Genomic DNA, 17013 nt, shown 5'->3' on the forward strand with positions numbered 1-17013 from the left:
TTTTGTGTTTCCATATGAAATGTGAAATATTTTGTTCTAGTTCTGTGAAAAATGCTGTTAGTAATTTAATAGGGATAGCATTGAATCTATAGATTACATTTGGTAATTACATTTTCACAATATTGATTCTTCCTACCTAGGAACATGGAATATCTCTCCATCTGTTTATGTAGTCTTTGATTTACTTCATCAGAGTCTTATAATTTTCTGTGTACAATTCTTTTGTCTCATTAAGTAGGTTTATTCCTAGATATTTTATTCTTTTTGTTGCAATGGTGAATAGGGTTGATTCCTTAATTTCTTTTTCTGATTTTTCATTGTGAGTATATAGGAATGCAAGTGATTTCTGTGTATTGATTTTGTATCCTGTGACTTGCTAAATTCATTGATTAGCTCTAGTAATTTTCTGGTAGTATCTTTAGGGTTTTCTATGTATAGTATCATGTCATCTGCTAACAGTGAGAGCTTTACTTCTTCTTTTCCATTCTGGATTCCTTTTGTTTACTTTTCTTCTCTGATTGCTCTAGCTAAGACTTCCAAAACTATGTTGAATGATAGTGGTGAGAGTGGACATCCTTGTCTTCTTCCTGATCTTAGGGGGAATGCTTTCAGTTTTTCACCATTGAGAATAATGTTTGCTGTGGGCTTATCATATATGGCCTTTGGTAGGTTTCTTCTATGCCCATTTTTTTTTTTTAAATCATAAATGAGTGCTGAATTTTGTCAAAGGCTTTTTCTGTGTCTGTTGAGATGACCATATGGTTTTTATCTTTCTATTTGTTAATATGGTGTGTCACACCGATTGATTTGCATATAGTGAAGAATCCTTGCATCCCTGGAATAAATCCAATTTGATCATGGTATATGAGCTTTTTAATACTTGTTGAACTGTGTTTGCAAGAATTTTATTGAGGACTTTTGCATCCATGTTCATCAGTGATATTGGCCTGTAGTTTTCTTTTTTAGTGTTGTCTTTGTCTGATTTTAGTACCAGAGTGATGGTGGCCTTGTAGAATGAGTTAGGAAGTGTTCCTTCTTCTGAAATTTTTTGAAAGTTTTAGAATGATAGCCATTAGCTCTTCTCTAAATGTTTGATGGAATTCTCCTGTGAAGCCAGCTGGTCCTGGGTTTTTTTTGGGGGGGGTGGGGATGATTTTTGATCATAGTTTTGATTTCAGTGCTTGTAATTGGGCTGTTCATAATTTCTCTTCTTCTTGGTTCAGTCTTGGAAGATTGAACTTTTCTAAGTATCTGTCCATTTTCCAGGTTATTCATTTTATTACTATATAGTTGTCCATAATAGTCTCCTATAATCCTCTGTATTTCTGCTTTGTCTGTTGTAACCTCTCCTTTTTCATTTCTAATTTTGTTGATTTGACTCTTCTATCTTTTTTTCTTGATGAGTCTGGCTAAAGATTTGTCAATTTTGTTTATCTTCTCTAGAAAAAACTTTTAGTTTTATTAATCTTTACTCTTGTTTCTTTTTTTCTTTTTCATTTATTTCTGCTCTGATCTTTATTATTTTTTACCTTCTGCCAGTTTGGCAGTTTCTTGGTTCTTCTTTTTTCAGTTGTTTTAGGTGTAAAGTTAGGCTGTCTATTTGATGTTTTTCTTGTTTCTTGAGATAGGTTTGTACTGCTATAAACTTCCACTTCCCTCTTAGAACTGCTTTTGCTGCATCCCATAGGTTTTGATTTGTGTTTTCATTGTCATTTGTTTCTAGGATTTTTTTTTTTATTTCCCTTTTGATTTCTTCAGTAACCTGAAGTGTTACTGAAGTGTTAGGAAGTGTTTCAATTTCATTCTTTTACATTTTAGAGATGTACTTTTTAATCTCCATGTGCTTGTGTTTTTTCAGTTTTGTTCCTTGTAATTGACACCTAGTCTCATAGTGTTGTGGTCAGAAAAGATGGTTGATATGGTTTAAATTTTCTTAAATTTACTGAGGTTTGATTTGTGACCCAAGATGTGGCCTATCCTGGAGAATGCCCCATGTGCATTTGAGAAGATGGTGTACTCTTGTGCATTTGGATGGAATGTCCTGAAGATATCAACGAGATCCGTCTCATCTAATGTATCATTTAAGACTAGTGTTTCCTTATTAATTTTGTTTTGATGATCTGTCCATTGGTGTAAGTGGGGTGTTAAAGTCTCCTACTAATATTGTGTCACTGTCAATTTCTCCTTTTATGTCTGTTAATGTTTGTCTTATGTATTGAGGTGCTCCTATGTTGGATGCATAGATATTTACAATTGCTATGTCTTCCTCTTGGATTGATCCCTTGATCATTATGTAATGTCCTTCCTTATCTCTTGTAATAGTCTTTATTTTAAGGTCTATTTTGTCTGATATGAGGACTGCTACTCCAGCTTTCTTTTTTTTTTATTTTTTAATTTTTATTAGTTGGAGGCTAATTACTTTACAATATTGTAGTGGTTTTTGCCATACATTGACATGAATCAGCCATGGATTTACATGTATTCCCCATCCCGATCTCCCCTGCCACCTCCCTCTCCACCCGATCCCTCTGGGTCTTCCCAGTGTACCAGCCCCGAGCACTTGTCTCATGCATCCAACCTGGGCTGGTGATCTGTTTCACACTTGATAATGTACATGTTTTGATGCTGTTCTCTCTAAACATCCCACACTCGCCTTCTCCCACAGAGTCCAAAAGTCTGTTCTGTACATCTGTGTCTCTTTTTCTGTTTTGTATAATGGGTTATCATTACCATCTTTCTAAATTCCATATATATGCGTTAGTATACTGTATTGGTCTTTATCTTTCTGGCTTACTTCATTTGAACCAGTTCTAATGAGATGGATGAAACTGGAGCCCATTATCCAGCTTTCTTTTGCTTTCCATTTGCATGGAATAAAATTTTCCATCCTCTCACTTTTGGTCTATATGTGTGTTTAGATATGAGGTGATGTTCTTGTAGACAGCATATATTTGGGTCTTGTTTTTGTATCCATTCAGCCAGTCTGTGTCTTTTGGTTGGAGCATTTAATCCATTTACCTTTAAAGCTATTATTGATATATATATATATATATATATATATATATATATATATATATATATATATATATTTTTTTTTTTCCTATTGCCATTTTCTTAATTGTTGGAGGTCTGTTTTTGTAGATCTTTTTCTTTTCTTGTATTTCTTGACTATATAAGTCCCTTTAACATGTGTTGTGAAGCTGGTTTGGTGGTACTGAAATCTCTTAACTTTTGCTTGTCTGAAAAGTTTTTGATTTCTCCATCAATTTTGAATGAGATCCTCAGGTAGCGTGCTCTTGGTTGTAGATTTTTCCCTTTCCGTACTTTAAATATATCCTGCCATTCCCTTTTGGCCTGCAGAGTTTTTGCTTTAAGATCAGCTATTAAACATATGGGATTTCCCTTGTATGCCACTTGTTGCTTCTCCCTTGCTGCTTTTAATATTCTTTCTTTGTGTTTAATTTTTGTTAATTTGATTATTATGTGTCTTGACATGTTTCTCCTTGGGTTTATCCTGTATGGGACTCTTTGCAATTCTTGGACTTGATTGACTATATCCTTTTCCATGTTGGGGAAATTTTCAAGTATAAACTCTTCAAAACTTTTCTCATACCCTTTCTTTTTCTTTTCTTCTTTTGGGACCCCTATAATTTGAATGTTGGTGCAGTTTAACATTGTCCCAGAGGTCGCTAAGACTATCCTCAGTTCTTTACATTCTTTTTGGTTTATTCAGCTCTTCACTAGTTATTTCCACCATTTTATCTCCCAGCTCACATGATCTGTTCTTCTGCTTCAGATATTCTGCTACTGATTCTTTTTAGAGTATTTTTAATTTCAGTAATTGTGTTGTTTATCTCTGCATGCTTATTCTTTAATTATTCTAGGTCTCTTAATTAATTCTTGCATTTTCTCCATTCTATTTTCAAGATTTTTGATCGTCTTTATTATCACTATTCTGAATTCTTTTTCAGGTAGTTGCCTATCTCCTCTTCATTTATTTGTACTTCTGTGTTTCTAGTTTGTTCCTTCATTTACGCAGTATTTCTCTGTCTTTTCATAATTTTTTTTAAAACTTACTGTGTTTGATGTCTCCTTTTCCCAGGCCTCAAGGTTGAACTCTTTCTTTCCTTTGGTTTCTGCCCACTTAAGCCTGGTTCAGTGGTTTGTGTGAGCTTCATATAGGGTGCGATTTGTGCTGAGTTTTTTTTTTTTTTTTTCTCCCCTGATAGGCAGGACTGAGTGAGGTGGGAATTCTGTCTCCTGATGATTGGATTTGTATTTTTCTCTTGTTTGTTGTTTGGATGAGGGGTCCTGCATAGGGTGCTACTGGTAGTTGGGTGATGCTGTATTCAAGTGTTTTCCTTTGTGGGAGTTCTCATTATTTGATATTCCCTATGGCTAGGAGTTCTCAGGTAGTCTAGGGTCTTGGAGTCAATGCTCCCATAAACAAAGGCTCAGGGCTTGATCTCTGGCCAGGAATGGAGATTCCACAGGTGGTTTGTTATGGCATTATATGAGATTAAAACAAATACCCTGAAATGAGAAGCCAAACATGAACCCAGACAAATGGCAGTTACAAAATCAAGCAAATGATAAGTAAAATAATGGAATATACACATGTACATATACACCCATAAGCAAAATCAAAAGAGTACAACAAAAATAAAATACAATAGGTTGACCTGGTGAACAAAGGAAACCAAAAATGATATCCACTAGTTAAGAAAAAAAATAACTAAAGCACAAATAGGAAAACAAAACTAAAGCATGGTGCCAACTGAGGAATAAAGAAATGAAAACAAACTCATAAATATGATGAAAAAAAGAAAAGAAAGGAAGAAAAGAAAGAAAGAATAAAAATGCAAAGTTAGGGCGGTCCTAGATGGCAGAAGACTAGGATGGGGAGACCACTTTCTCCCCCACAGATTCATCAAAAGAACATTTGAACGCTGAGCTAATTCCACAAAACAACTTCTAAATGCTGGCAGAGGACATCAGGCACCCAGAAAGGCAGCTCATTGTCTTCGAAAGGAGGTAGGGAAAAATATAAAAGATTAAAAGAGAGACAAAAGAGGTAGGGACAGAGATCTGTCCCTGGAAAGCAGTCTTAAAAAAGAGAAAAGTTTCCAAACACCTGGAAACATTCTTGCTGGCAAGTCTGTGGCAAGCCTTGGAAACTCAGAGGGCAACATAACCAGGAGGAAAAATAAATAATTAAAACCCACAGATTACCTGCCTAATGGCAACTCCCAGCGGAGAAGCAGCGGAGATGCTCGCATCCATCAGTAGCAAGTGGGGACTGGACAGGGAGGCGTGGGCTGCATTGCTTAGGGTAAGGACCAGGCATGAATGCTCCGAGAGCAATCTGAGGGAACTAACTTGAGATAGCAACACAGACTGTGGGATAGCTATCCTGCGAAAAACCCTAACCTAAGAGACAGGCAAGCAAGGGCAGCCAGAGCCAGAAGGGGGCAATCGTGGCCCCAGAGAGGCATCATCTACCAAACTGCAAGCAGGTTTGGTTGCTAACCAAGACTTTTTGGGATTCTGGACAGTCGACATCTGCTGGGAGGGTCGCAGACAGAGATGAGATCCCCAGAAGAGACACAGGGCATACCTGAGAAGGCACACCGGTTGTACACCCAGAAAACCCAGCGACTGGGATGGGGAAGGAGATAAGACGCAGCCCCCAACTGGGGGCGACTGCACTCGCCAAGCACCTGGTCACCTGAGCTGCTCAGACCTGGGAAGGGCACAAGACGCAGGCCCAACCAAGTCTGCGTCTTTGTGGGATACCCGAGAACCTGAACTTGAGTGGCTTAGACCTGGGAAGTGCATGCAAACCAGGGCCTGCCTCTGAGAGTTCCCGGCAGAGCAGCCCTGAGCAGTGTAGACTGGGAAAGCACACACACCGTGAGCGGGGGCAAACCCATGGTGGCCAAGACACTGCGAGCGCTCCCCACACACGCCAGTGATGTTTCTTTGCAGTGTTCCTCCCTCCCCACAGCACGACTGAACAAGCCTAAAAAAGTGACCACCACCGCCCCCTTGTGTCAGGGCGGAAATTAGACACTGAAGAGACCAGCAAACAGAAGAAGCTACAATAAACACAGAGAACCGCTTTGGAAGTGACAGGTGCAATAGATTAAAACCCTGCAGTTAGCACCAACCACATAGGAAGGGGCCTATAGATCTTGAGAAGTATAAGCCGGATCAAGAAACTATCTGAAAATGAACTGACCCTACACTGCCCACAACAACACCAGAGAAAGTCCTAGATATATTTTTACTATTATCATTTTTTAAATTAAAAAATCTTTTTATTTTTAAGTCCTCTATTATTCCTTAACTTTCATTTTTATAACCTACTATTACTTTGCAAAAAAAAAAAAAGACCCTATTTTTAAAGCAAACTTCATATAAATATATATATATATATTATAATTTTTGTGACTTTGTTTTTTTCTTTAATATTGTATTTTTGAGAATCTCACCTCTACTCTAGATTATTAATCTTTGCTTTTTGGTATTTGTTGTCAATTTTGTACCTATAAGAACCCAATCTTCAGTACCCATTTTTACTTGGGAGTGAGATTACTGGCTTGATTGCTCTCTCCTCCTCTGGATTCTCCTTTTTCTCCACCAGGTCGCTTCTATCTCCTCCATCCCCCTTCTCTTCTCTACCCAACTCTATGAATCTCTTTGTGTGTTCCAGACTGTAAAGAACACTTAGGGAACTGATTACTGGCTGGATCTGTCTCTCTCCTTTTGATTCCCCCTTTTATCCTCCTGGCCAACTCTGTCTCCTTCCTCCCTCTTCTCTTCTCTGTGTAACTCCGTGAACATCTCTGAGGGATCCAGACTGTGGAGAGCACATAGAGAAGTGATTACTAACTAGCTTGCTCTCTTCCCTTTTGATTCCCCCTCTTCTCCTCCTGGCCACCTCTATCTCCCTCCTCCCTCTTCTCTTCTCCATGTAACTCTGTGAACCTCTCTGGGTGTTCCTCACTGTGGAGAAACTTTTCATCATTAACCTAGATGTTTTATCATCAGTGCTGTATAGATGGAGAAGTCTTCAGGCTACTGGAAGAATAAGACTGAAAACCAGAGGCAGGAGGCTTAAGTCCAAAACCTGAGAACACCAGGAAACTCCTGACTCCAGGGAACATTAATCAATAGGAGCTCATCAAACGCCTCCATACCTACACTGAAACCAAGCACCACCCAAGGGCCAACAAGTTTCCGAGCAAGACATACCACGCAAATTCTCCAGCAACACAGGAACATAGTCCTGAGCTTCAGTACACAGGCTGCCTAAAGTCACACCAAATCCATTGACACCTCAAAACTCATTACTGGACACTTCATTTCACTCCAGAGAGCAGAAATCCAGCTCTACCCACCAGAACACCGCCACAAGCTTCCCTAAACAGGAAACCTTGACAGGCCACCCATCCAACTGCACCCACAGGGAGGAACCTCCGCAATAAAGAGGAATCACAAACTGCCAGAATACAGAAAGGCCACCCCAAACACAGCAATATAAATAAGATGAAAAGGCAGAGAAACACCCAGCAGGTAAAGGAACAGGATAAATGCCCACCAAACCAAACAAAAGAGGAGGAGATAGGGAATCTACCTGATAAAAGAATTCCAAATAATAACAGTGAAAATGATCCAAAATCTTGAAAACAAAATGGAGTTACAGATAAATAGCCTGGAGACAAGGATCAAGAATATGCAAGAAAGGTTTAACAAGGACCTAGAAGAAATAGAAAAGAGTCAATCAATAATGAATAATGCAATAACTGAGATCAAAAACACTCTGGAGGGAACCAACAGTAGAATAACAGAGGCAGAAGATAGGATAAGTGAGGTGGAAGATAGAATGGTAGAAATAAATGAAGCAGAGAGGGAAAAAGAATTAAAAGAAATGAAGACAACCTCAGAGACCTCTGGGACGATGTTAAATGCTCCAACATTCGAATCATAGGAGTCCCATAAGAAGAAGACAAAAAGGAAGACCATGAGAAAATACTTGAGGAGATAATAGTTGAAAACTTCCCTAAAATGGGGAAGGAAATGATTACCCAAGTCCGAGAAACCCAGAGAGTCCTAAATAGGATAAACCTAAGGTGAAACACCCCAAGACACATATTAATCAAGTTAACAAAGATCAAACACAAAGAACAAATATTAAAAGCAATAAGGGAAAAACAAGAAATAACACACAAGGAGATTCCCATAAGGATAACAGCTGATCTTTCAATAAAAACTCTTCAGGCCAGAAGGGAATGGCAGGACATACTTAAAATGATGAAGGAAAAAATACCTACAGCCCAGATTACTGTACCCAGCAAGGATCTCAATCAAATATGAAGGAGAAATCAAAAGCTTTTCAGACAAGCAAAAGCTGAGAGAATTCAGCACCACCAAACCAGCTTCACTGGCATATTGAGTGTAACACTTTCACAACATCATCTTTTAGGATTTGAAATAGCTCAACTGGAATTCCATCACCTCCACTAGCTTTGTTCATAGTGATGCTTCCTAAGGCCCACTTGACTTCACATTCCAGGACAACTGTCTCTAGGTGAATGATCACACCATCATGGTTATATGGGTCGTGAAGTTTTTTTTGCGTGTAGTTCTTCTGCATGAAAACAGAAATTCAAATTCAATGAAACTCCATAGTAATTGTAACTGGTGATTTTGTTTTCTCTAATACAGTGTTTGAAGTGACTTTATACAATGTAGCTACCACAATATGAGAAATGACTGTGTAGATAACAGCAGTCAAAGACCAAACAAAAGAAAACAAATCAAATAATAGGTGAGTTCTGATTCCCTGTGTGTTCCTCTGTGTGTATGAGTGTGAGTAGTCTTTTGTTACCTGAGAGTGTAAGTTTTAAGTACAAATATTTCAATAAGTTCAAATGTTATATCTTGTGTCTAGCTCATGAAATTTATATTGATGTTTGCATTTATATTTTTCAGAAGAATGTCAGAAAAATATTGGTAATTTCTCAGAAATCCTTTATCCCCGAAGCTCTTGAAAACAACTGATTTTTGGGTGTCTTTGTAATTCACCACCTTTTAAAAAATCTACAAGCTATTTATTGGCTTGCTCTGCTTCTGGATGTCTGTTTTTCACATGTAAATTTTTTAATGTTGGACTTCTGTTTTAAGTTCTGTTTGTTTCTGTCTCCCTACCTTCTATACATTCCCATTCATTTATTTTCATTTTATGTCATCTGTCCTAAATAAATATTGGGTTCTTCTATCTTGTAGTAGCACTATTCTGGTGAGATAAACCTCTACATTTGTGTGTTTTAAAAGTTAATTTATACTTTCCAAATTTTAAAGGATATATCACTAGATTTAGAATTCTAGTTTTCTTTTTCTTTTTTCGTTTTTCCCTTTTCAGACTTTCAAATTGTGATTTGATAGCCTCCTGGTTTGCATACTTAATGATGAAGAACTGTAAGAAATTCATTTTATATATATATTTGGTAAAATGTCTTTTTCTCTTATTGTTTTCCAGAATTTAAAAAATGTTCCTTAGTGAAGATCTCTTTTTGTTTACCCAGCTTGGGACCAGTTGTTACTGGTGACCAGGTTTATAAAATTGGGAGAAATTTAGACAGCTATTTCTTCTTCACTCTCCCTGTTCATTACAATGCTCCTGCAATCTAAAACACATGTGTGTAAATTCACTTCATTCTATTTTCCTTTTTCCTCTGTACTTTAGTTTGTTACAATTATTGTCTCAACTTTTAGTATTTTTGCTTCTGCAGCATCTAATATATAGTAATATTAAGCAAATTAAGTTTCAAATACTGTATTTTTTTATTCTTAAGAGTTTTACTTGTCTCACTTTTGTACTTTGTGTTCTTTTTCTCATGATCTTTTATGCTTTTTAAATTAATGAATATATTTATAATACAGACAAAAAATACAGTCATTAAACCTTGTTGTTTTAATTCCCTGATCTCTGCCATTCTAGGTCTTTTTCTTTTGTATGTTTCTCTCCTAGTTATGGATTATATTTTTCTCCTCCATCTATGTAATTTTCTGTAGGAGGCTGCATATTTTGAACAGTAGTTCATTCATTGCTGGAGCCTGTGTTTTGTATTGTTGAGTATTGAATTTGTCTGATACAGGGTTTAATTACTCAAGAATTAGCTTGACTCTTTTAAGATTAGTTTTACACTTTGTCAAAGCAAGATTAGAGTAGCCCTTAATAAATGATTCATTTTGTCTGGCCACCAGATTTACCCATATTTTAGTGTTTTCTCAGTGAACACATATATTCAATGAAAACTCTTCACTCCATCTGCTATAAATTTGAGTGCCTCCAGTCCTATTTAAGTCCTATAAATATTATAGATTCTTTGCCATTATTTGCTTCACTTCATTAGTTTCATACATACACACATTGCTTAAACTCAGTCTCAGAATGAAGGAAGAAATCTAAGTAGATATTTGGATATATTTCTTTAAAAACCTTCCTTCTCACAATATTCAGTTATACAAATTCCAGCTTCTTTTACCCCACAGAAATCTTGGGTAAATCTTGGATGATCTTATTGGGATCACCTGAGGAATACCACAAGATTCTCTTCATCTCAACCCTTATTAAATGAAGTTCAGATAGTGCCTCAAGGCAGAATACCAGGATTATCATAAAATTCAACATATTTGTCTGCCTTGACTTAGGAATCACAAAAATTCTTACACAATGTTTGAAATTAAATATTTTCCATTTATTTAAATAATTTGAAAATTATTTCTGAGCGATTCTCAGAGAGCTTACTATGACTATTTAATTTCTTTTTTTTCTAAAGCAATATTATAGTTAGGAATAAATGGTAACTTTTAAGTGATTTTTCAAAGTTAAAAAGAGATGACTGACTAATGATCTTTAAAAATATACATCAAACTGAGTATCTCTTTTATTGAGAAATTCTCTAATAAAATCAAGTAAGAGTCTGGGAAAGGGAAGTAATGCATAAATTCAGAGAAAAGAGAGAGAAGAGAAAGGCAGAGAAAATAATAAAGAAGAGAAAGAAATCTCTTAGGTAATGGTGATCTCCACAGAAAAGGATGAAAAATGAGGGAAGAAGAAGGACAAGAAAAGAATAATAATATGGAGAAGATGAGGAAGAAGAGGAAGAGAGGAAAAGCAAAAGAGGAAAAAGAATAAGAAAAAAACAATGCTGTCTCTAAGACCGAGACTAAGATTTGTTGAAAAATATCTTTATACTTGTGTTAAAATTCATTACTAGAAAAATGGAAAGTAGGACTTGCATAAGTGACATGCCTGTGAGCTCAGTTTCTCAGTGGTGTTCGACTTTTTGGGACTCCATGGAGTGTAGCCCGCCAAGCTCCTCTGTCCATGGGATTATCCCCACAAGAATACTGAGTGGATTGCCATTTCCTTTTCCAGGGGAATCTTCCCAACTCAGGGATGGAACCCTTGTCTCCTATAGCTTCTTCATTGCAAGCAAATTCTTTACCACTGAGACACCTGGGATTTGTATGACTCCTTCACGCCCTTTGGGCTTCCTTGGTGGCTCAAACGGTAAAAGTGTCTGCCTGCAATGAGGGAGACCCAGATTCGATCCCTGGGTCAGGAAGATCTGGAGAAGGAAATGGCAACCCACTCCAGTACTCTTACCTGGAATATTCCATGGATGGAAGAGCCTGGTGGGCTACAGTCCATGGGGTCGCAAAGAGCCGGACACGACTGAGCGACTTCACTTTCACTTTTCACTTTCATGCTGTTTTCTGCCCCCCATCTTGTTCCTAAGTAAGCAAGAATGTCTTTCTAAATACAGATAATCTCTTGAATATGCAAACAGATTCAGACTCTATGTATAATTTTATATCTGGCTTGTGCTGTGCTGTGCTGTGCTTAAGTGTTCAATCATGTCTGACTCTTTGCTATCCCATGGACTATAGCCTGCCCAGCCCCTCTATCCATGGGGATTCTCCAGGAAAGAATATTGGAGTGGGTTGCCATGCCTTCCTCCAGGGGATCTTTCCAACCCAGGGATTGAACCCAGGTCTTCCACATTAGAAGCAGATTCTTTACCTTCTGAGCCACAAGGGAAAACCAAGAATACTGGAGTGGGTAGCCTATCCCTTCTCCAGGGGAACTTCCCAACCCAGGAATTCAACCAGAGTCTCCTGCACTGCAGGTGGATTCTTTACCAGATGAGCTACCCCGGAAGCCCCGTATCTGGCTTACTTCACTCAGAATACTCATTTTGCGGTCATTCCATATTGCTTCATATGTGTGCTAAGTCCCTTTCAATTGTATTAAACTCTTTGCAACCCTCTGGACTGTGGCCCCTAAGCTTCCTCTGTCCAAGGGATTCTCCAGGCAAGATTACTGGAGTGGGTTGCCATACCCTCCTCCAGGGTATCTTCCTGCCCCAGGGAGTTCACCCGCATCTCCTGCAGCTCCTGCACGCAAGTGAATTCTTTACCACTGAGACACTAGGGAAGCCCATTGTTTCATGTTTCTACAATCTATTTTTTATTCTTTACCGTTGTGTATTATACCCTTGAAAGTATATGCAACAATTGATCTTTCACCTGCCAATGAATATTTAAATTGTTTCATATTTTTGGCCTGTACCAACAAACTTGGTATGAACATTCATTTATAAATATTTATGTAGAAATTCTATTTTACTTCTTTTTCCTTGGAGAATAAACCTGGAACATAACAGGAAGTTTATTACTATATTTTCAAGGTACCCTAACACTGTTTTCCAAAATGGTTGTACCACTTTCTCATGACAATTTCAGTTATATTCTTTTGGGGCATAGAATTTAGGAGCATATATCTTAATGTATATAGTAAGACTCATATGACTCTGTTACAGCTACATTTTTGCACAGATGAGTGCCTTCACTGTATGCTTCCTCAGTACTATTTAAGTATCTGTTTCCCGTTGTTCTTTAGTCACTAAGTCATGTCCACATTTGCATTTCCTGCTTTGGCAGTTGGATTCTTTACCACTGAGCCACCTGGAAAGCCCACATGTGTATTTCAATGTAAAAAAGGATGGCCCAACAAAAGAAGAATGACTGATATTATGTATCCCTTAAGAATTCCAGCCCTATCTCCTCTTATGGTTTTATTTCCTAATTTAGTTCCTTTAGCAGAAAGCGGGGGAGGGAAGTAAGACAACCTAGCCTCTGATTGGTGAGATGTCCTTTGGAAATTTATGGCTCCGGTTTCCACAAATAAAGATCAACTTGCACCACACATTACACTATGAAAGGAGTCCCAATTCTGGTTTTCCTTCTTTCTTAACATTATGCTTTGATTTCAAATGAATTGCTTATTTCTTCTTTCTACTTTTCATAGAACAAACAGGAAAATATGTACCAATAAGGTATTTCACTGTGTACATTGTCATTCTCTCATCTATTTCTTATGTTCTTTCTTGCCTTCAGCTCTTAAAGATCAGCTCTCTTAAAGGCAAACAGAAACATGTTTTTACATGATTTTATGTCAGTATCTTATTCTTCCAACTCAAGTTACTCATCTTCATTTGCTATTCAATTTATGACATTATTACCTCTCTTGTATTTCTAGTCATGAGCACCAAGGAGACAGAGACTTTCCATGAACAGAATTTTGTTAGTAAGATACATGCCAAGTTTGTATATTCTAAATTGTTGATCTATCAGTTTTCTCCAAATGAAAACTGAAAGTGGCTCAGTTGTGTCTGACTCTTTGTGACCCCATGGAGTATACAGTCCATGGAATTTTCCAGACCAGAATACTGCAGTGGGTAGCTGCGGGGAGCTGGCCTGCTCAAGGCCCAAAAAAGCCCTGGGAAAGGCCTTGAAAGAGGCCATTCCCTGTCCCACCACCCCATGATAAAGTAGTAAAACATTTGCCGGGTCTCCTTTGTTCTTCCTTGAGAAAAACGTAGTAGTGACCTTCCCTTAGTAGTTTATTTTGGGAATGCCAAAAACAAGATGTAAGCTTCTGCAATCACTTGAAACAAAAATTGTATTGATGTGACAAACACCAGATGGCATTTTTTATGAATTATGTTTTCTGCTTGTACTAGTATAAAGGTAGCTGTTTTACTCAATAAACTTGCTGACTTGCCTAAAGAGCATTCAGCCCTCTCGACCCCATCCTTTACTTTCAGCTTTTTTTCCTCAGGCTTCCGTGTGGTTGCGGTCGGGACTTGTTCTCTTTGCCGGCTGGTCCCGGCAGGTGGCGCCCGAACAGGGACTCGATCGGGCTTCACGGTCGCAGCCGCCTGAAACGTGAGTACAGAGGGGATCCCGAGGGAAAAAAAAAAAAAAGAAATGTGAGTACAGATTTTTTGAGGGCGGAGAGGGTTTTAGTCGAGAGTATAAACTATGGGTCAAGGTAGTAGTAGAGAACTTTTTGTAACTATGCTTAAGACTATGTTAAAGGTGAGAGGAGTTATTGTTGCTAAACATAAATTAGAAAAGTTTTTGTTGTTTGTAGAAGTTTGTCCTTGGTTCCCTGAGGATGGGACTGTAAATATAGAAACTTGGAAAAAGGTAGGGGAGCAAATTCAGCAGTATTATTCTTTACATGGGGCTGAGAAGGTACTGTTAGATGCCTATTCATTATGGACTCTTATCAGAGACTTTTACCCTGAACATGAAAGCAAAAAATTGGAGACTGCGTTAAAGAATATAATTGGCAAACCTCCCACCTTGCCTACTGCTCCTCCTTCGGAGCATGGTTCTGATATGGCAGAAAAACCCCCTGTACAGAGTTTCTCTGACTCTGATTCTGAATTAGACCCTGCTGAGCAAGCAGAAGATCCGTGGGAGTTATTTGCTGCTGAAAAAACCGCTGTTAAAACACAAGCGGAATTATCCCCTTTTTCGGAGGTTAAAAAATTGCTTACAACTGTGACTAAACGTCTTGATGCTCTTAATTTAAAGCTTTTTTCCCAGCCCTTATGTCCCTCTAATCAGTTACCATCGCAGCCTCCGTCCGTTATTGCCGGATTAGATCCACCGAGAGCTGATATGCAAAAGGAGTCTGAGGCTTCCGCACAGGCATTATCTGTAAAAAACACCCCTGAACTGTCCCCCCTCCAACTTGCAATTCGCCAGGCAAGGCAACAGGGAGAAACCTTGGCAGGATTTCCTATCCTTTTCCCCGTCCTTGAAGACGCTCAACAGCGAAGGTATTATGAACCCCTGCCATTTAAACAAATTAAAGAATTAAAACAAGCCTGTGCCCAGTATGGACCAACTGCTCCTTTTACTATGTCCATCATTGAGACTTTAAATACTCAATATTTACCTCCTAATGATTGGAAGCAGGTCTCTAGGGCCTGCCTCTCTGGGGGAGATTATTTGCTATGGAAATCAGAGTTTGGAGAGCAATGTGGAACTTTTGCAGACAGAAATAGACGGAATGGTCTGCAAGTGAGTTTTGAAATGCTTATGGGGGAAGGAGCCTATAGGGCTACTAATCAGCAATTAAATTATCCCCCTGAAGCTTATCCCCAAATAAATGAGGCGGCTTTGATAGCTTGGAAGCGGCTTCCTACATCTAATAAAAAATATGAAGATTTGTCAAAAATAAGACAGGGTCCTGACGAGCCTTATAGGATTTTGTGGCTCGTCTCCTTGACTCAGTATCTCGAGTTATAGGAGATGAAGAAGCAGGTATGGTTTTAACCCGTCAGCTGGCATATGAAAATGCTAACTCTGCTTGCCAGGCTGCTTTGAGACCCTACAGAAAGAAAGGAGGACTAGCTGATTATATCCGGATTTGTGCAGATATTGGGCCATCATATATGCAAGGTTTAACCATCGCAGCTGCCCTACAGGGAAAAACTGTTAAAGAAATATTGTACCAACAAGCTAACAAAGGAAAGATTAAGAATAGGGCTAACGGGCCCCCTGGCAGTTGTTTCTCCTACAGACAGATAGGACACCGAGCTATACAATGCCCCCAAAAGAAAGGAGAAACGACCAATAAACAAACTGGAGGCCCTAATTTATGCCCCAGATGTAAAAGGGGACGGCACTGGGCAAAAGATTGTAGATCTAAAACAGATATTAATGGAAAAGTGCTTGCACCTGTGTGGGGAAACTGGGTGAGGGGCCAGCCCCAGGCCCGGAAACAATGTTATGGGGCAATTCAGGAAAATCATCAGGGAGCGATTTCCAACCCAGAGTCAAAGATCTCTATAGAGCCACCTCAGGCAGCGCAGGATTGGACCTCTGTTCCTCCACCTATACAGTACTAACTCCTGAAATGGGAATGCAAGTGCTACCCACTGGGGTTTATGGACCGTTGCCGCAAAATTCCGTGGGTTTGCTATTAGGAAGAAGCAGTTGGACTATGAAAGGATCAAATCGCCCCTGGAGTAATTGATTCAAATTTTACTGGAGAAATAAAAATTATGGCTTGTGCCCCCAAAAACATTGTTAGTATCCCTTCTGGACAGCACATAGCTCAATTGGTCATGCTGCCTACTATACCCATGGGGAAAATAAAAAATGCTCAACCTTGGGAAGGCGCATGTTTTGGGTCATCTGTTGCTTATTGGATTCAAAATATAAAAGAGACTCGCCCAGAATTAGAACTACTTATTAATGGGCACAAATTCGTGGGGATATTGGATACTGGGGCTGATGTTTCTGTAATATCCTTAAATGATTGGCCAAAATATTGGAATAAGCAAGTAGCCATCTCCACTTTACAGGGAATTGGCCAGTCTCATAACCCTGAACAGAGTTCTGAATTGCTTAAGTGGAAAGATGCTGAGGGTCATGAAGGACATATTCAGCCTTACATTTTACCTAATATTCCTGTTAATCTATGGGGAAGAGATGTTATGAAACAAATGGGAGTTTACATATTCTCCCCAAATGATGCTGTTAGCCAGATGCTTTTGAATCAGGGGCTATTGCCTAATCAGGGATTGGGGGAAAATGGAGAAGGAAATTTGTCACCTGTTCAGAATAAAACCTTGC

The 17013-nt window shown here is 38.6% G+C and overlaps 1 protein-coding gene across 1 annotated transcript; it reads left to right on the plus strand.

Annotated features, from left to right (window-relative positions):
• The first annotated feature begins 14400 nt into the window (after positions 1 to 14400).
• Positions 14401 to 16290, plus strand: LOC122696794 (endogenous retrovirus group K member 113 Gag polyprotein-like). The gene is given in 2 exon segments (XM_043906925.1): positions 14401 to 15634; positions 15637 to 16290. Coding segments are annotated over 2 exon segments (1881 nt in total). The 3' UTR covers positions 16284 to 16290.
• The last annotated feature ends 723 nt before the right edge of the window (positions 16291 to 17013 follow it).

Source organism: Cervus elaphus, chromosome 7, assembly GCF_910594005.1.
Source record: "Cervus elaphus chromosome 7, mCerEla1.1, whole genome shotgun sequence".
Taxonomy (NCBI): Eukaryota; Metazoa; Chordata; class Mammalia; order Artiodactyla; family Cervidae; genus Cervus; species Cervus elaphus.